The 21,864-nt window shown below is 36.3% G+C and overlaps 1 protein-coding gene across 15 annotated transcripts in view; it reads right to left on the bottom strand.

Moving 5' to 3' along the window:
* Nucleotides 1–21,864, bottom strand: part of HMBOX1 (homeobox containing 1) — a 175,741-nt gene that overhangs the window by 97,688 nt on the left and 56,189 nt on the right. For 14 of the 15 annotated variants that reach the window (XR_001104655.2, XM_012435181.3, XM_012435172.3 and 11 more), the window contains one exon: nucleotides 3,894–3,973. Coding sequence is in view for 12 of the 15 variants with exons in the window: in XM_012435181.3 (XP_012290604.1) it covers nucleotides 3,894–3,916 (23 nt within the window). In the remaining 3 variants the exon portion in view is untranslated. Of the gene's footprint in view, nucleotides 1–636; nucleotides 725–3,893; nucleotides 3,974–21,864 lie in introns of those variants that run through there. The other variant, XM_012435177.3, reaches the window with a different exon arrangement.

The raw sequence follows: 21,864 nt of genomic DNA, 5'->3' as shown, positions 1-21,864 counted from the left end.
GTTATGGTCTGATTTCTTCCAATACTCTCTTGTGACGTGCTAGCCATCATGTTAAAAAGACCTATTTTCATGATTATTATATTCTTTCTTGATGGCTTAGGTTCCCCCACAATATATTATAATGAAAATATTTAAACAAACATTATTTTCCCTTGAAAATGAAGTAGACCTGTTTGTTGCTATCTTCAGTCTTCATGTTATCAAAATATTTCATAAAGTGATCTTACTTTAGATGACTTCAATAACTGTTTTATTATATGGACAAAAATCCCCAATCATAGTATTTTCCTATAGTATTCATATCAGATCAGTTAGTTTTCTGTATACAGTTATTCAAACCATTCCCTGTATGAAGCAGCACTCTGTATTAGCATAAACAGAAGTAAATTATATGAATTTCACCTATTATTGAAAAGTATCCATCCTAACACTTGAATTAGAAATGTCAAAACTAAAGATTTCACAGCATATGAAACAATCTAGTATTTCATGTCATTTCAGAGTCACTGACTATTAGAACCACTTTTATTCCAAAAGTCATAAAAGGAACAACAATAGGCACTTATTACTTTGTCTGCCTAGAACACCTCATTGTTTCTAAGCACATGTTCTTGGGCTATCACTTATAATACCCACCTTCTGGCCAATGGGGTGGGCGCACAAGAAAGCCAAGTCTTGCTCTCCCCAAAATTTTTAATCAGATGAGGGGAAAGGTGAACAGTCACCATAACTGTGCTCAGGTGCAGGAAGATATTAGTCTGGTAAATTCCTCACTACAGGGAAGCAGCTAGTTTGTGGGAGGATGAAGCAGACATGCTAAGAAACATAGAGCAGACCAATGGAGAAAGCTGTGCAGTGCTCACATCCCTTATTCCAATAATCCCTAAGCCCCAATACATCCCTGCTCTTCTTGCTGTTTTGTTTCAGCAGAGAATACATTTTCCTTTATGTTTCACCTTGTTCAAATCAGATGTCTGTGCCCTGCACTGAGAGGCCACTAAAGCAAAATGATCCACAATTGTTAGAATGATCACTTGTACGATCACTACAGAGCAAAATGATTAAGAGTATAACACTACGATCAAAATATGCATGTGACACTGAAGATACAATATTTTACTGAGAAAATGCCAAGAAGCTCTTCTGGATATTGAGAATAATGTTCCAATGTGTATTAATATAAACAAAAGCACATATGCTGGCATTTCAAAATTTTATTTCTCATAGTTTACCTAGTTTAAGCACATAATCATGAATTTATGGCAGTAAATGACCTACAAAGGTCATCTAAGTCCATGATACCAGCAATTCTTTTATAACAGAAAAAGATAACATGTAAGAATTGAATTAATTTTCTTATGCACAAGGATTGTTCACAGGATAAGGAACATCTTTCACTTTAAATTACTAATCTGAATGCAGACTCAGGCCAACAATAATTGAAAATGATGTGAGAAGAATTTCAACACTGTAATAACAAGACAATTTTAAGGCATAAAAGAACAATTAAATTGAGGAATTACAGCTCAGTTCATAAACTGATATTCTAAGAAAATATCATACCATAAGACCATAATAATACTTTTCACAATATATTTTATCCTGATTTGAATATTTACCTAAACCTTTCTTGGATAAGGCATGATCCAGAATATACTTTCATAAGCTAAATTCTATAAACATGTAGAGCAAAGACAGTTAAAGCATTCACAAATGATTAACCTTGAAATCACATGGGTAAAAAGGACATTACTACCTTACTTGTAAAGCACCAACAGTTGGTAAAATTTTATTGGATAACAGCTTTTTCTTCAGCTCAATTCTGCTGTCTTTATTTTTATTATCTAGAATGACTAGGCAAAATAGGTTAGTTTTGTTTTGCATACATGATATTTACTGCATGATAATTTAACACACTCTAGTGTCAATCACAGTATTTTTATCCAAGAGTGAACTCTCCATCCTCTCAGGAATGTTATCTCATATCTTATCAAAATCCATATGTGAGTTACTGTCACAACTACTGGACTTCAAAATACATACACACTCAAGAGCTTAACAGACACTTTGGGAGCTTAGACTACGGCAGGGCTACTCTCTGTCAGCTGCTTCTCCAAAACCAGAGAGCTCAGGCTGCAACACGCCTCAGAACTTTTACACTGCACAAACCAGCACCTTCTAGCACTGAGTAGCCTAACATGTGGTTCAGGATCTCAGCTATGGTGGTCAACTGCTCATATAAAGGTACACTTCCACCTTTAGCCTTCACTTGAACACAGAGGCCTCCTTTCATCATAATTGAACAAAGAGACTTTAATAGCTTTGGAACACATTCACAATGTGGTTAATGTACCTCATCTATTGACTGTATTCCCTGTGAAGTGCGTCCATGTTACTCTCCCCATCATTAAGTACTGTGAACCCAAGAAAACATTTTCTTTGTATGGCAATAAACACAGTGATTCATGAAATGACACTTTGATCATCTTATTTCTACCATATGCAACAAAAATCCAAGTACAAACATGTACATTTATAGACGGAGATATAAATTAGTGTGGAATGAGAGAACTGGAGACCATTTAGACAAAAACCATTGACTTATGTAACATTTATTGAGTGCTTACTATGTAACAGATCCTGTGCGAGGTACAGAGGACACAAGGAACAAATCAGGTAACAACTCATGGCTTCAGGATGCTTACATTCATTTCAATAGCCATTAGACACTTACTATTTTCAACAGCCATGAGACATCTTAACTCTCTTGAATGTTTAGCCATCTATCTCAGAAGCGTCTAGGCTTTGAGCAGTTAAAAATAAGTACTTTGATATTCAATTTAAAATTAATGTGAAGATTCAAAGTTGAAAACAGAAATGGTAAAAGAGAAGGTTGATATATTGAAAACAGCCATTAGCAAATAAATTGCTTAAAAACATGGGGAGGGAAACTAAGGCACAAAGAGATAAGTGTCTTCTCTAGTATATAGCTACTTAGCAGAAAGTCAGGCTACAGTTTACATCTTCAAGGTCTATTCCAGAAACTTTTCACTATATCACAGAATCTATTGGGGGAAGGGGGTGAGGAACTGTAATGAAAAGCCTAAACAATAAGGAAAATCTCTCTTAATGTCTACTTACTGTATTATAGAACTGTCAACCAAAACGGAAGGAATTTAAGCAAAGTGGAGACTCCATCAAATTTTAGAAAATACTTATGCTAAAGGCACTCTGCATTAGACTCTAAAGATGCACTTAATGAGCTAATAGATACTTTGTCTTCTCTAATATCTGAAATTCCCGGAATACTTTTATTCAAAGGCCTATTTAATACAAACTGGTGGTTATAGTTCATATCCTAGCACAAAAACATTCTCAACACAATACCACTATCTTAATTTATATTTTCTTCCTGACTCCAAAGAAAGGCTAGCATATTAGCTAATAGGCTTAACTACATTATCATCCCCCCATCAGGTAAAGAAAAATGGTTAAGGTGCTAAAAATCTGCACACAAAAGGCAACAGGAAGGTTGTCTGCTTGTCACAAGGAATCTAATACTAGCTCTCTTAATCATCTATCTTGCATGCTTCTAAGCTTTAAGCAGTTAAAAATCAGTAATTTTTATTCAATTTAAAATTAATTTTAAAATTCAAAGTTGAAAACACAAATGGTAAGAGAAGGCTAATAGATTTAAAAATTCATTTCTCACCACATGATCATGACACTTATTCACCTTAATGTCAAACAGGTATTCCATTTGATTCATTTTCTAAAAAAAAATCTTTTCAACTCTACAAACATCTGTTGTCAAATCTGGATCATAATCATAATCATAATAACTTTATTAAAATGATTTTGAAGATAAAAATCAAGAAGGACTAGATACTTACACCACTGGAAAGGAACTGAGCATACTTTACATGAGGCGGATCAATATCCTTTCCAGAGATGATCTGTGTTATCTACCATTCTGTAGAACAAAGACAGAAAATTGAGAAATACTTATGTTAATCAAGTGTTGAATAAAAATTTTAATTATATAACTTATGGATATCAAGAGTTAACACTAGCTAATCATGTTAAATATTATGTCTTCTGATTTGCATTCTACTGCTTTATTCACTAGACACTTTGACCCTTTTCAATTCAGGCATAGATCTTCACAAAAAATAATATCTACTATTCATTGTTTAGAAGCTAAAGATCATGAAGACAACTTACTAGCTGTTTAAAACCATAGTTACAGAGAAAACAATTTCCAGTAACTCTAAACTAAGATTATAAATTAGACAAAAGTTAAAAATGTGGATGTCAAAAACTCACATTAAAATACACATTCGGTATTGAATTATGGCAAAAGTGTCTAACAATGACTAATGATATATGCAAAATGTACAAGGTAAAGTTAGAAATCTTTCACATTTGTATATCCTAAATTGTAGCATTAATGAAGTTCCTGTTGTAGATAACTGTCTTGCTGACTTAAAAAACAGGCTGGGTGCAGTGGCTCACGCCTGTAATCCCAGCACAACAAGATGTTTCGAATTCTCTCAATTTCTTTTTTTTCTTTTTTTTTTTTTAATTGCATTTTAGGTTTTGGGGTACATGTGAAAAACATGCAAAGTTGTTGCATAGGTGCATTCATGGCAGTGTGATTTGCTGCCTCCCTCCCCCTCACCCATATCTGGCATTTCTCCCCATGCTATCCCTCCCCAACTCCCCCCCCGCTGTCCCCCCCACTCCCCCGCAACAGACCCCCATGTATAGTGCTCCCCTCCCTGTGTCCATGTGTTCTCCTTGTTCAACACCCTCCTATGAGTGAGAACATGTGGTGTTTGGTTTTGTGTTCTTGTGTCAGTTTGCTGAGAATGATGGTTTCCAGGTTCATCCATGTCCCTACAAAGGACGCGAACTCTTCATTTTTAATGGCTGCATAATATTCCATGGTGTATATGTGCCACATTTTTCCTGTCCAGTCTATCATCGATGGGCATTTGGGTTGGTTCCAGGTCTTTGCTATTGTAAACTGTGCTGCAATGAACATTCGTGTGCATGTGTCCTTATAGTAGAACGATTTATAATCCTTTGGATATATGCCCAGTAATGGGATTGCTGGGTCAAATGGAATTTCTATTTCTAGGTCCTTGAGGAATCGCCACACTGTTTTCCACAGTGGTTGAACTAATTTACACTCCCACCAACAGTGTAAAAGTGTTCCTATTTCTCCACATCCTCTCCAGCATCTATTTTCTCCAGATTTTTTAATGATCGCCATTCTAACTAGCGTGAGATGGTATCTCAATGTAGTTTTGATTTGCATTTCTCTAATGACCAGTGATGATGAGCATTTTTTCATATGTTTGTTGGCCTCTTGTATGTTTGAAGCCTACCCATCTGACAAAGGGCTGATATCCAGAATTTACAACGAGCTAAAAAAGATTTACAAGAAAAAAACAAACAAGCCCATTCAAAAATGGGCGAAGGATATGAATTCTCTCAATTTCACAGAGCTCTTCCGGCAGAGGAGACAGATTATTTTATTCTAATTGACAGATGTTTTAAAAATAGATTAAGAACTAAATAAAAAGGGGTTTAAGATTACACCACACTGAGTGCAATGGCTCACACCTGTGATCCCAGCTACTCAGGAGGTTGAGGCAGGAGGATCGCTTGAGGCCAGGAGTTCAAGACCAGTCTTGGCAACACAGCGAGGCCCTGTCTCAAAAAACGAACAAACAAACAAAAAAACAAATAAAATCACACCATTAGAATACCTATTATTTAAAAAGAAGCATAAAATAATAAGTGTGCCAATGATGTGGAGAAAACAGAATCCTTGCTAGATTAAATGCTGGCTAAAATGCAAAATGGTGAAGCCACTATGGAAAACAGTATGGCAGTTCCTCAAAAAACTAAATACAGAATTAGCATATGATCCAGCAATTCCACTCTTGGATATCTATCCAAAAGGAGTGGAATCAAGCTGTGTTCAAAGCAGCATTATCCACAAAAGCCAAAGGTGGGAATAACCCCAATGTCCACTGGCAAATAAATGGATAAACAAAATGTGATCTGTATACAAACAATAGAATATTGTCTCAGCCTTAAAAAGGAAGGAAATTCTGACACAAAAACATGAATGAACCTTGAAAACATTAGACTAAGTGAAACAACCTAATCACAAAAGGCCAAATATTATATGATTCCATTTACATGAGGTACCTACAGCAGTCAAAATCATAGAGACAGAAAGTAGAATGGTGGGTAAAAGGGGCAAGGAATAATGAGAAGTTATTATTTAAGGGTACAGAGTTTCAATTTGGGAGGATGAAAATATTCTGGAAATCAGTGGTGACTGCTATAGAAAGTGTGTATGTATTTAATGCCAGTGAACTACATACATTAAAATGGAGATTTTATGGTTGTGTGTGTGTGTGTGTGTGTGTGTGTGTGTGTATTTTGTTGTTGTTGCTGATATTACGGAGTCTTGCTCTGTAGCCAGGCCAGAGTGCAGTGGTGAGATCTCGGCTTACTGCAACCTGCGCCTCCGGGGTTCAAGCGATTCTCCTGCGTCAGCCTCTTGAGTAGCTGGGACTACAGTCATGCACTACCATGCCCAGCAATTTTTGTATTTTTAGTAGATACGGGCTTTCATCATGTTGGTCAGGATGGTCTCGATCTCTTGACCTCATGATACCCCCAACTCAGCCTCCCAAAGTGCTGGGATGACAGGCGTGAGCCACTATGCCTGTTATATACATTTCAACACAATAAAAAAAGTAGAACATTATAACAAAAAGTTTATATTAAAAGGCATTAGGGATACAAATTTATGGATGTTGGATCACATTCAAACACTTGGTCATAGAAAACAAGTAACCTATAAAAAAAAAAAAAGAGAGAGAGAAGCTGGGCTTGGTGGCTCACATCTGTAATCCTAGCACTTTGGGAGGCCGAGGCAGGCGGAAGACAAGGTCAAGAGATCGGGACCATTCTGGCCAACATGGTGAAACCCTGTCTCTACAAAAAATACAAAACTTAGTAGGGCATGGTGGCATGCACCTGTAGTCCCAGCTACTTGGGATGCTCAGGCAGGAGAATCATTTGAACCTGGGAGGCAGAGGTTACAGTGAGCTGAGATCACGTCACTGCACTCCAGCCTGGCGACAGACTGAGGCTCCACGTTAAAAAAAAAAAAAAAGAAAGGAGAAAGAGAAAGAGAATAATTATACAATTATAAAATATACAGTTTATGACCAAGATACAAGAGTTACAAACACAAAGACCAAATAACATTAGAGGTAATAAAGCAAAAATCATAACTTCAATAATTTTGTTTTTAAAAATATTAACATGAGTTATTTCAGTATACCTTTTAGAATGAACAAATATAGTTGAAGAAAATTTAAAAAACAGAAATTTGATATATTATCAACAACATAATTTTAAAGATAAAAAGATACTCTGTAAACCTTCTAACGAAGAAGTTTTTTTTTCCTATGTCCATTACCGTAACTGATCACAAACTGGGTAAAATAAAACATTTAATTTCATAGATATATAATCCAAAAAATCTAGGGAAAAATGTACAAAAATAAGTATTTATAAACTATAAGATAATCATAAACAACCCTTGGATCAAAGAACTCACAAAGAAAATTATAATCTACATAGCAATACCCTGTGACAAAAAAAAGGGTCATTCTTCGTAACAAAAACCCAGGCCAGACACAGTGGCTCATGCCTGTAATATCAACACTCTGGGAAGCTGAGGCAGGTGGATCATGAGCTCAGGAGTTTGAGACCAGCCTGGCCAACATGGTGAAACCCCATCTCTACTAAAAATACAAAAATTAGCTGGGCGTGGTGGCATGGACCTGTAATCCCAGCTACTCAGGAGGTTCAGCAAGAGAACTGCTTGAACCAGGGAGGTGGAGGGTGCGGTGAGCGCTACTGCACTCCAGTTTGGGTGACAAAGCAAGATTCCGTCCGAGGGGAGGAGGGGAGAAAACCCAAATGTCTAGAAAACTCAAGTAATTATATTTTTTAAAAATTGAAATTAGCTGTGTGCAGTGGCTCATGTTGGTAATCCCAGTGACTCAGGACACTGAGGCAAAAGGACTGCTTGAGGCCAGGAGTTCAAGACTATCCTGGGCAATATAGCAAAACCTCAGTCTCTTTAAAAAATAATAAAAAAAAAACCCCTGAAATAAAAGAACTTATTAAAATGAAGTATGATACAATACACTTAAGTTTCTTTAGTTGAGCAGGAAACACCTAGCAAAAGAATGGGAAAGAAATTTCATTCACAGTGGTAACTTTTCCCAATATTTATGAATAACTATATTGAGAAAGCAGTCCAAAAGGTTTTCCTTTTAATTTAAAAATAGGACCTAGGCTGGGCGTGGTGGCTCATGCCTGTAAAACCAGCCCTTTGAGAGGCTGAGCCTGGCAAACCACTTGAGGTCAAGAGTTCAAGACCAGCCTGGCAACATGGTGAAACCCCGTCTATACTAAAAATACAAAAATTACCCAGGCATGGTGGCACACACCTGTAATCCCAGCTACTCAGAAGGCTGAGGCAGGAGAATCACTTGAACCCAGGAGGCAGGGGTTACTGTGAGCCGAGACTGTCCAACTGCACTCCAGCCTGGGTGACAGAACAAAACTCTATCTCAAAATAATAATAATAATAAATAAATAAATAAAAATAGGACCTAATAGAGCAGAAAGGTTCTGTTTCTCAACTTTCATTTTGGATTCAAGGGGTACATGTGCAGGTTTGTTACAAGGGGATACTGCATCATGCTGAGGTTTGGGGTACAACTGAACCCATCACCCAGGTAGCAGGCATAGTACCCAATAGTTATTTTTTCAAGCTTTGCCCCCATTTCCTCTTTCCTCCGTCTTGGAGTCTCTGTCTATTGCTCTCATCTTTATGCCCATTTGTACCAAATGTTTAGTTCCCACTTATAAGTGAGAACATGCGGTATTTAATTTTCTGTTTCTATATGAATTCACATAGGATAATGGTGTTCAGCTGTGTCCACGTTGCTGCAAAGGACATGATTTCATTCTTTTTTATATGGGTAGTATTCCATGGTGTAAATGCACATTTTCTTTATCCATTCCACCGTTGATGGGGACCTAGGTTGATTGCGTGTCTTTGCTACCATGTATAGTGCTGTGATGAACACGACGGTGCATGTGTCTTTTTGTTAGAAAAATATATGAAATCAAAAAATATTTTATTTATATAATATCCTTTTTTTTCCTTTGGAGATTCTCCTCTCTCTCTCTCTCTCTCTCTCTGGAATTGCTTGGTTCAGTTTTTCTTATTTTTCTGAGACAGAGTTTCACTCTTGTTGCCCAGGCTGGAGTGCAATGGTGAGATCTCAGCTCACTGCAACCTCTGCCACCCAGGCTTAAGTGATTCTCCTGCCTCAGCCTCCCAAGTAGCTGGGATTACAAGTGCCCACCACTATGACTGGCTAATTTTGTATTTTTAATAGAGACAGGGTTTCTCCATGTTGGTCAGGCTGGACTCAAATTCCCAACCTCAGGTGATTTGCCCAGCCTCCCAAAGTGCTGGGATTACAGGTGCGAGCCACTGCGCCCGGAATGGTTCAATTTTTCTATTTTTAGTTCTTTTTTTTTTTTTTTTTTTTTTCAGATAGAGTCTTGCTCTGTTGTCCAGGCTGGAGTGCAACCTTTTCTTTTTTTTTTTTTTGAGACAGAGTTTTGCTCTTGTTACCCAGGCTGGAGTGCAATGGTGCGATCTCTGTTCACCACAATCTCCGCCTCCTGGGTTCAAGCATTTCTCCTGCCTCAGCCTCCCGGGTAGCTGGGATTACAGGTGCATGCCACCATGCCCAGCTAATTTTTGTATTTTTAGTAGAGATAGGGTTTCACCATGTTAGCCAAGCCGGTCTCAAACTTCTGACCTCAGGTGATAATGCCTGCCTCAAAGTGCTGGGATTGCAGGTGTGAGCCACTGTGCCCAGCCTATTTTTTGTTCTTTGAGGAATCTTCAAACTGCTTTCCACAGCAGCCTTGCCAACATCTGTTGTTTTGTGACTCTTTTAATAATGGCCATTCTGACTGGTGTGAGATGGCATCTCATTGCAGTTTTGATTTGCATTTCACTGATGATTAGTGATGATAAGCATTTTTTCATGTTTGCTGGCTGCCTGTAAATCTTCTTTTGAGAAGTGTCTGCTCATGTCTTTTGTCCACTTTTTAATGGAGTTAGAGCAGGCAGTTGAAGAACTACTAAGAAAATTGTGCAAAAGAAGAAAAACAAAAGTGGACTTCTCTGACCAGATAACAGAAATACATTCAAAAGCTACTGTAATGAAATCAATATGGCACTGGCATAGAAACGGATACACAAAGCAGCAGGACTGAATAAAGATCTTAATTGCAGATTACAGCACGTACAGCACAATGTGCTATCAAAGGTTACATTTTAATTCAGCAGGAAAGAATAAATATTTTTTAAAACGATAATTGAAAAACTGATTATCATCTAGCAAAAAACCAGAATTGTACCTTTGTCTTACATTGTATGTAAAAAATAAGCATCAGGCAGAATAAAGACAAATGTAAAAAAATAAATCACAGTAACACATCTGCAATAAAACTTAGAAGATGACAGGTCTTGTAGACATGCTTGACAAAGACCAAAAACTTTAAAAGATAAACAAAAGGTTAAAAATTTCCTATTATGAAAAAAAAAAAACTAAGCAGTTAAACTAGAAAAAATATTTACATGTAGAGAAAGAGCAGATTCAAGTTGTCAAGTTTATTTTAAAAATACTCAAATATACTAGGAGTCAAGAGAATAATAGTTTAAAATGAGGTATCACTTCAGTAAAAAATTTAAAAAACTGATATATCTCCAATCATGCTACCATATTTCATTGGTGTAAATGTGAATTACAACAACATTTTGGAAAGAAATATTGTGATATATATTAAAATTTAAAGAATTTACACCTTAAATTTAGCAACCCTACTCCTGAGAATCTATTCTAAAGAAATAAAAGTAACCACACATAAGGAAATATATATAAGAATGTCACCTACTTTCCAATTACTTTTTTTTCTTTTTTGACAGAGTCTCACTGTGTTGCCCAGGGTTGAGTGTAGTGGCACGATCCCAGCTCACTGCAACCTCTGCCTCCCAGGTTCAAGTGATTTTTCTGCCTCAGCTTCCCAAGTAGCTGGGACTACAGACACTTGCCATCATGCCTAGCTCATTTTTGTATTTTTAGTAGAGATGGGGTTTCACCATGTTGGCCAGGCTGGTCTCCAACTCCTGACCTCAGGTTAATATCTTAACTCTACAAGGAGTTGTTTTGATCAATACATAAATGGCTGAATAAATTACAATATACTTACATCAATTAACACAAATGCAATCATTAAAAAGAATAAATTAGAGTTTTACCAAGAGATTTGGTAGGATTTATATAATGCAGCACTGAGTAAAAAGCAAAATGCTATCTTAACAAACAGTATAGGCTGGGTATGGTGGATCACAAGGTCAAGAGATCCAGACCATCCTGGCCAACACTGTGAGAACCTGTCTCTACTAACAATTTAAAAATTAGTTGGGCATGGTGGCACATGCCTATATTCCCAGTTACTCATAAGGCTGAGGCAGAAGAATTGCTTTAACCTGGCAGGTGGAGGTTGCAGTGAGCCGAGATTGTGTCACTGCATTCAGCCTGATGACAGAGTGAGACAGTGTCAAAAAAAAAAAAAAAAAAGGAAAGAAAGAAAGAGTATAATATGATCAGGTTTTAAAAAAGAAAACTACAACCATAATATCCCTTTATATGTGTGTGCTGATGTCACGTGTGCATATTTAAAGGCATACATACATACACACTACATACATATACACATGTCTATGTACAAGAGCACAGAAGAAAAGAACACGTAATGGAACTGGGGTGAAGAACTGGTGTGCATATAGGATATGGATCAGGAAGGATATGGGAATGGCCTGGGAAGCCAAGGAATAAAGGAAGTTAAGAAAGAAAACAACTTGAGAAGTATATTAAAAAGAGGAGTATACTTTTTAATAAGTATATGGCCATATTTACATATATACATGTATATGCAACAGATAAATACATATAAACATATTTGATAAAATTATAAAAATTTCTACCATCAGAAATGAACTCTTAATTACCAAAGGACTAGATCTGTCAAAATATTACATAAAGTCAAGTTGAGCAATGAAGAAGCCTACCATCAGCAGTGTTGACCTCTGAAGAAAAATATAATCAAGAAATATCTATTAGGAATAAAAACCTGTAGATACAGGTGGCAAGGTGGCTTGTTCTACCCTAGATTTTCTCTTGAATATAAAAAGTAATTACTGTATAAGGTACAGGAAAAAGTAAACTTCGAAAGACATAAAATGAAAGGTAAGCTGACCTCCCACCCCAACCTCCTTCTTTTCCACCTAGACATCATACAGTTTCTTGTCACCCATCCTTTTTCATACATCTTTGTACACGTGTAAGTATATCATTAGGGTAAAATTCTAGCAGAATAATTGTGACAGAGTACCTAACGTTTTAAGTTATAACAAATTTTGTCAAATCGCCTCCCAAATACTCCCACCTTCGAAAAATGCTACATCGTGAATCCAGTATGTCAATGGTGATTTAAAATTGAATTTATATTGTACAGCTTGGCATAGATCTGTTTCCCTCAATAAATGGTAAACACAGAAAGAGCAGAATATTTACATCAAGGAAGAAATAAATTTTAAGAAGAATGTAAGGCCTCTGGAAGAAACCAAAGAATTAAGAAGGAGTGGCACAGGCAGCAAGCAAGCCATCACTGGGAGAGATGACAGGGGACATTACACAGACTGAATAGTAAGACCTTTAAGCCCAGATATGGATGCTAAAAAAGAATCTCCAAAAGTTTAAACACCATTACAGAGCCTCTTTTACTGCTCCTTTAGCCCCTTACACAGAACTCAACTTTACACATATAAAATATCTAAAAATAAAACCAAAAAAAGTTAAAATAGAGAAGTATGCAATCCTCACAATGCCATAAGTTAGAAACTATTGGTACTTTCAATTTACAGATGAGAATATGAACCTCCTTCCTGACTAGATATAAATTAAAAAAAATACATATATACATAAATATAGAAATAAACAAACACAACTAATAGAGGTAAAAAAAATCACAAAACTCCAGCAGAATAAAAAGAAAAGTGAACATCCCCTCCCCTAAGCGTGCTACTGACCAAAGATAAATACCATAGTTTCCTGTGAATCCTTACAAAAATAAAAATAAAGATACAAAATATGCATAGACCTGCATATAGCTAACATACAACTCTTTTTTAACTGGTGGTTCTTTAAAAACACTTATTATTATGAAAATTTGCAAACATGTTCAAAAGCAGAGCAGAGTTAATGAACACTTATATACCAGCTTGATCAATCAGCAAATCATAGCCAGTCTTATTATCCCCTCCTCTCCTTGCTCTAAGAGGTATTCTCAAACAAATTCCAGATATCAGATATCTCATCGTTTTAACATATAAAATCCTTAGCAAACGTCAATATCTGGTTTCTAAATCCAGACTACACATAAAAACTTAAATAGTGGTTGGGAGAGTATAAAAAAGGCTTAACCAGGCCAGGCGCGGTGGCTCACGAATGCAATCCCAGCACTTTGGGAGGCCAAGGTAGGTGGATCACAAGGTCAAGAAATCGAGACCAACCTGGTGAAACCCCATCTCTAATAAAAATATAAAAATTAGCTGGGCATGTTGGCGGGCTCCTGGAGTCCCAGCTACTCGGGAGGCTGAAGCAGAAGAATTGCTTGAACCCGGGAGGTGGAGGTTGTGGTGAGCCGAGATTGTGCCATTGCACTCTAGCCTGGGCAACGAGCAAAATTGCATCTCAAACAAAACAAAACAAAACGAAACAAAACAAAACGAAACAAAACAAAACAGGCTTACCCACTTAAAAAAAAATGATAGCTACTAGAAGAGAAGAAAATAAAATAAATGAAAACAATTATTTAATTACAGCTACACATAACAGTGAGTCATCAAGAAGTTAGTCATGTTTACGATCTTTGTTTTGAACAGGCAGGAAACTATGGGATACATTTGTTTCTTAAAGTCAAAATGGCTAAAGGACAAGTTTACCTTTTAGAAGTTAATCAGAAGGTGTCCCACTCATGTCGAACAGTTTTTCCCTCAAACAATACCCAATAAATGAGGCCTTACATTTAGCTGTGGCTTGAGAGACAGGTACATGGAGGGCCTGGGTGAAGGATGGTTGGTGACACAAGGAAAACACATATCACAGATACAGGAATTAAAAATGAGTATTAAAATAGGAATCGCTCAAATAATGCCTCTTGATAGTTTAAAATGGTAAAGAACACCTACTACCACTACTTAAAGAATACCTCTCTCGGCCAGACACTCACTGGGAAATAAGTACATTACACTTAACAGCTCATTTAATCTCAGAATACTTTTGGGTAGGTAATTTATAATTTAGACAAGACAGTACTTGCCCAAGTTCAATCAGCTAACGACTTCCCTTTTCCTGAATGTACTGAATGTAATGTAGCAGAACTGCAGTTCTGCTACAGCAGGCCTCACCTTTCCCCAAATGTAAGATTCAAATACTATTTGTTATCATTACTCTGTTGCAAATGTTTGCTTGTGATAAGTACTGTACAAGATGTCAAGCATCATTATGATTTGTGATTAAAGTTACATATGTCACAAATCATGGATATTTTTATACAAAAGAATTATTAATACACTACTTGTCAAAAATGTATAGACCTATATAGATATTCATGCAGCCTTTCCTACACTTCCAGTGACAGGAAAGCTTATTGGAGAGTTGTGCTGATAAAGATCTTCCTTTTACAGTTTCTAAAATTGTTTCTTGTAACTTCAACCTATTGGTCTGGTGGATTGATAAAGATTAAATTTCTTTTTTCTTCTACAAGTCAGTCTTTCAAAAAATCGGCATAATCTTTGCAAATAGTCTCCATGTTATATATTCCTAGTCAGGGCGGGGTGCAGGGGCTCACGCCTGTAATCCCAACACTTTGGGAAGCTGAGGCTGGTGGATCACTTGAGGTCAGGAATTTGAGACCAGCCAGGCCAACATGGTGAAATTTCGTCTTTACTAAAAATATAAAAATTAGCCAGGCATGGTTAGGGGGGCCTGTAATCCCAGCTACTCAGGAGGCTAAGGCAGGAGAATTGTTTGAACCTGGGAGACGGAGGTTGCAGTGAGTCAAGATTGTGTCACTGCACCCCAGCCTGGGAAACAGAGCGAGACTCCATCTCAAAAATACAATAAAAATAACTAAATAAATAAATATTCCTAGTCCTTATTCCAGTTGGATATGGTTTTCTCATTTTCTTTCTTTTTTTAAAGATAGGGTCTTACTACTCTTCACCCAGGCTGGAGTGTAGTGGCACAATCACAGCTCACTGAAACTTCAACCTCCCAGGCTCAAGCAATCCTCCCGGAACCTCAGCCTTCAGAGTAGCTGGGACTACAGGCACATGCCACGATGCCTAGCTAATTTTTAAACAATTTTTTTGTAGAGACGGGGTCCGACTACATTCCTCAGGCTTGTCTCAAACTCCTGTTAAGGCTCAAGTGATCCTCCTTCCTTGGCCTCCCAAAGTGCTGGGATTACAGGTGTGAGCCACTGCACTCGGCCTGTTTTTTTCATTATCTTGACTGCCTTCTTTAGCTGTCCATGTCAGAATTTCTCTTAAAAAGTGGCTCCCCAAATTCAAACTCCTGCAGAGAGCCTAACCAGAGCAGAATGCAAGGAAACTATTAATACCCTTGGCCTATACTTTAAAATTACATTCAGTACTTTCTCTCATCACCATGTCACTTTTTTGTATATTAAATTTGCAGATAACACTTACGTCTTTTGCACATTCATTCAAGAAGTACTGATTAAACATGTACAATGCAACCATACCAGCTTCTCTTTTTTCCAGGCTTCCTTTTCCTAAACTCAGCTTTTTGTTGTTGTTGTTAAGCAACATAGTTTTATTTTCATTGTCTTCTTCCTCTAAGTAGGCATTACTACTTTATATATTATATAATGATTTTATTTGTCTATTATCTTTTCTGCTCCTAAAATGTTATCTGGAACATAACAGGCACTATAATATTTGCTGAACTAACTCATGAATAGATAGAAGAGGTTAAAACATCACATTCTTCATGGCTTCTGGAAAAAGAGTCTCCAGGCTATTGCTAGATAATCTTAGAGCTTTATCAATAAATACAGGTAATAAGAAAAGCCATATGACTGCCATATACCCTCTAGAATTTACTATAATAGCCTAGTATAGTAATTATAGGTCTTGATTACTTTAAAACACATGGTGGTTTTTACTGTTGATCTCAATACGTTCCCTACTTTTTTCTATTCTAAAATATGTAATCTAAAATGGAAATATATATTTCCCAATTATTAATAGTGAGTAACTGGTCAACTCTGTTGAACTATGCTAGGAAATGTCAGAAATACTTTTCCCTAGGTCAGAGCTGAGCCACCACCTCTACCTCTACACAGTTGTGCCTCTAATGTACTGACTCCAACCATGATCACCTTCAAGCACAGTCAGTTTAGATGTCACTTCCCTTGTGGCTTCACTGTTTCAGAAAGAGTTGTAACTGTACAATCTGTGGTTTGATTTCAGATCTTCAGATTCATTTACATTCAAAACACATAATATACTACTTAGCATTCCCTTCTATGGAAATCTCAGAGTGCTCCACTTCCATGGGGTTGTTATACGTGAACCTAATTCCATTTTTACTGAATTATGGTACAAATATATTATGGCAGGTAGAATGTTCTCTCCATGTCAGTTTAGTGCTATTGTTCCCAAACTGTGCTGTATATCAGAATTACATGTAAGTCTTTTATAAGCATAGAATCCCCAGTCAACTCTGGACTTACTGAATCCAAACTAGAGGTGGCAGTCCAAGAATATTTTTAAATGGCTCCTAAGATAATTCTACTTGGAAACTATGTACTGGTTTAGAGTATAAGAAAAATTATGATGCAATGATATATCTCTTGGGTAAAGTAAAATGTCTAGGCATAAAGACATACATAGTGACATTCCAAGCTGAATACTTCATGCAATACATTCAATGATTTAATCATAATTGAAGCTAAACTTGACAGCACTTAGGATATGTCTACTTCAAAGGAATTCATATACAATTTTGGTGAAAGTAACTCATAAGAATTCCCAAACTAGTCTCTAACCTCTGTTGCTCTCATCCCACAGAGTAATTACTTGCCCCAGCCAGTCAGGTCTCTTTGATCTTCTGAACCAGAATGACTTCCTCCCCTTTCTTTTCTATTGGCCTCAGGACAGCAAATAGCCTTTACGAAACTCTGCTAGTATAGCACCACACATATTTGTTATCTTTTATTACAATAATCTGTATACCTATCTGTCTGTTCCTTCTAGAATGAGAGCATAAGAGCAGGGATTGTTTCTTATCAATTGCTGCAGTTTCAGCTACTACCAATGAGCTGGCAATAAGCAGTATAAATCTTTACTTAGTGAAGAAATGAAAGAAAATGCCCATTTTGAAGTCTTATTCAAATAAGTTCACCTTAAGGGTTCCAGCCCTAAAAATCAGCACCAAAAGATTCTATAATACTAAATTTAAAAATAACATAATTGGAATATTTTCCAACACAATTAATAAGCATTTGTTAAATATCCACTGCAAGCCAAAATGCTAAAGTTACAAAGATATAAATAGGCTTTGTTCTTGATAATCAGGTAAATAACATGTGTTATTTACCACTCGACCTTGTCATTGGTTTACAATCTGCATCCACAGTGCCTTGCAGGCCAAACTCTGTTAAGACTGCAGATGCCCCACCCTTGCACCAAGGTAGCTAAAAAATACCAGACAGAATCCAGATTAACATCTCCATGTTGCTTGGCCCATGACAGCTCTCCAGAGTTGACACCAACAGGGAAACTTAAAAACTGAGTGGCAGAGTCTCCTATCATCATTATAAATAATTTTAACGTCTGTGTAACTATTATTCAAAAAAAGGAAACTGTCTCCTGGACTAAAACAAACAAAAACCATTCCTTCTGGCATATATCTGGAATATTTTCATGTTAAAAAATTAAAGTTTACTCACAGAACCAATACAGATGCCCTGATTTATTACTCAAACATTCATGTGGCTTTGAAACCTCTACTCTCTTTGCTTTGCAAGCAAAGTATAATAAACAATTACTAGAGCAAAACTTGTGGTCTTGAGTTTCTGGAAGATTTACTGTCTTCATCCTTATTTTGCATTTCCCTTACCCCAGAAGCTTCCCAATCCTTAATAAAGGAAATAATTATAGAATTGGAGAAAGAGACTTCATTAAGCTAGAATAAGGTAAATAATCTTATATTAAGCTAGAACTGATATTAAGTTCACTTAATTACTTAATCACTTCAGTTTATAGAAGAAAAAAAATTTAATTGTAGGAGCCAGAAACTCTGATTCCCAGGTTAGTTCTTATACTAATTTGCACAATCAATAAATGCAAAATTTCAGACATTCAGAAATACCATCTTTAAAAAACCTGTAACATGAGATAAATGGTATCCCCTCTATATAGGCACTTCCTCTGTATCTCAATCCTGCAGGACCCATGTATTAATTTATTTATGCACTCAGCAAATATTTACTAAGCACCTATTACATGCTAGGCACTGGGAAATGCAGCAACAAACAAATCAAAATTCCTCCTCACATAGAGCTTACATTCTTGTGGTAAAACAATATATTTTTAATGATAAATAAAATGGAGAAACGAAAAGTGGGGAACGAAGATAGGGACAGTGGATGGTAGGATTACAATTTTAAACAGGATGCTCAGAGAAAGTGTTACTGAAAAGTAAAATCTTAACAAAGATTTGAATAAAGTTAGGTTGTGCTGACACAGTGGCTCAAGCCTGCACTCCCAGCACTTTGAGAAGACAAGGAAGGAAGATCACTGGAGCTGAGGAATTCAAGACCAGGCTGTGCAACACAGTGGGACCCCATAGCTACAAAAAAAAAAAAAAAAAATTAAAAATTACTGGGTGGCATGCATCTGTAGTCCCAGCTACTCTAGAGGCTGAGATACAAGGATCACAGGAGGTTGAGGCTGCCGTGAGCATATTTGTATTACTGTACTCCAGTCTAGGCAACAGAGCAAGATCCTGTCTCAAATAAATAAATGAAGTTAGGCAGCACGCCATGCAGATATGAGGGACAAAACATTCAAAATCAAGATCTCACAGCCTATCAGTTTCAAAGAATAGCACTGAAGATAATATGGCTAGAGTTGCATTAAACTAAGTAACATGTGAGAAAATGAAATCAGAGGCGGGGGCAGGAGGGCCAGATCAAAGGAGAATCTATACTTGAAAATGTCTATTAAAAAACATGAAATATTATCTTAGCTAACGTGGATTAAGTCAACAGCCTTAGGAAGGATAATCTAATTTAATGGGAGATTTAGTATGAATTGCTAATGATAGAATTTCTGATAATATAAACAGGTTACTCGAGACATTATTTTTGGACATTCCCAGCATCCATTAAATTGTACTTCAGAGTATTATCAACTACTCTTCCGACTAGCTTTCATGCATCATCAGTCAATTTACTAGGTGGTGAGTGCTGAAAAGAAAAAAAGAAGGCAGAGGATGAGAGAATTCACATGGTCTCAATTGCAAGAGAAGTGGTGTTTTACTTTCTACATCTCAGGAGGATATGCTAATATATAATTCAAAATAACCAGGTGGTCAAACAGATAATGATTCACAACTAAAAGCTGAAGTCTAACAAACTCCAGAGAGTTAACTTCTCCTTTACCCAATACTCATAATACTGTAAGCAACTCAAGAACAATAGTTTATGTCTCTGGTTTCCTCAGAATCTACTATAGAAGTTACTTTAGGGCCTCACATTTTATACTGCCTTGCTAACAGACATAAAAATTACCCCAATTCATAAGAAAAGGCTCTCTATCTGAGTTGTGGAACATACATCTTTCTTACACACCTGTCTTTAAAAACCTGGGCTGCAGATAAGCATCACATTTTCTCTCTTATATTCCTCTATATTCTGCAAGATAATGTATTCCACTCCAAAATGACATGGGTTTATCTCAATTTTCCCTTCTAAAGTATCCATATGTTTCAGATCCCTTATTTTGAATTACATTCCCCAGATATCTATTGACAAGCTCCTGGGTTCTCAAACAATAATCACAATTATAAACTATAATGCCCCATACAAATACACAGTATGAATATATGGACTTACTGTATGAAACCAAATAAAACTAGGTCTCACAAAGTACTCACTGTATTATGGATTTGTATGTAACTATAGGTGGCAAGACGTCTTCAACCTTTTGAATAATTTCCAGACTCAAATAGGCTTTAAATTCTTTTACATTATTTCTAACCAGCATTTTTAAATGAGCTAAATTTATATCCCATGCTCTTTATTACTTCTTTTATCTGAGCTAAAGTATAAATAAAAATAAAGATTTGAAAATACATATCAAACATAACTGTATTAAGAATATCCCCTATGGATTTGATGATGGTTACACAACTGTGAATACAGTAATTCATTGACCTGTATACTTTAAATGGATAAATTGTATGGTATGTGAATCATATCTTATTAAAGTTATTTCAAAAAGTGGGGAAAAAAACATATTCCCCATGAAAGGCAGAGAATAATGGACTTAAAATCTTAAAATTCTGCCTTTATACTTTATGTTATGTCATATCCCAAAATACTAAGTTTTATTAGATAAATTCAAAATATAATTAATAGGCCATCATTTTAAACTAAACTTCATAGCTGGAAAAATTCATTCTTTACATAGTGAACTAAAACAAAATACAAAAATGCTACACTAAGTGGTGCCAACTGCCCTCCTTAGCAGGTTTTTTTAATCTATATCTTTCTCTCCAATCCTACTGCTGTCTTACTCGAGACCTTCTCTTTCTGTTGTACTAATGCAATGGTTTCCAACCACTCTCCCTCCCTACCTTCAGTCTTATTTTTGTTATACATAGTTAACAAAGTAATCTTCCTAAAATGAAAAACTGGGAGTTAGGTAAAATAAGAGATTATAAAGAATAAGATTTTAAGCAAGACTGTTATGTGTTTGACCTCAGGTTGTTAGCAGTTTGATCTTGTATAAATTTCTTAATCTTAAGCCCTCATTTTCTCTTCTGTGAATTGTAGACAATGATATCTTCCTAAAAGGATCAGTATGAGGAATAAAGATACAGAAGAAGAGGTTCCTAAAGTAGGCACCTAGAAATGTTAGCTCTTTTGCCCCTCTGAAAGTTTGAAGCATTAATCTTTCTAAAAGCTATCACATCTTTAGGGAAACCGCTTAAGGAGTATAAAGGTACACAAGATAGTATTTGTAACAAAAATAACAACACTGGAATGGCTTATTGAGAATACTTGTTTTGAGTGGGGGAGTTTATTTGCAGAATCAAACTATGATGAGAAAGTTGTTTCCTAAATATGCAGAAATCCAGAGCTAGGCAGGTATCTCTCAGCCAAGAACTGCTTGGACAAGGCTTGCTTTCCCCCAGCAACTGCAGGGACTCATTGTCCCAAGTTCCTTTCCAAAATTCAGTTTTTTGCAGTGGCTCTAACAAACCTTTTAATTATTCTAATTATGAATAAATGACTATTTGGGAAAAAGCATCAAAGCAGTAGTTTCTAATATCTTGAAGGAATTAC

This window comes from Aotus nancymaae, unplaced genomic scaffold (genome assembly GCF_030222135.1).
Source record: "Aotus nancymaae isolate 86718 unplaced genomic scaffold, 86718_ANA_hifiasm-v0.15.2.pri h1tg000079l, whole genome shotgun sequence".
NCBI classification, from domain to species: domain Eukaryota; kingdom Metazoa; phylum Chordata; class Mammalia; order Primates; family Aotidae; genus Aotus; species Aotus nancymaae.
This window is presented reverse-complemented; position numbering and strand designations above follow the sequence as displayed.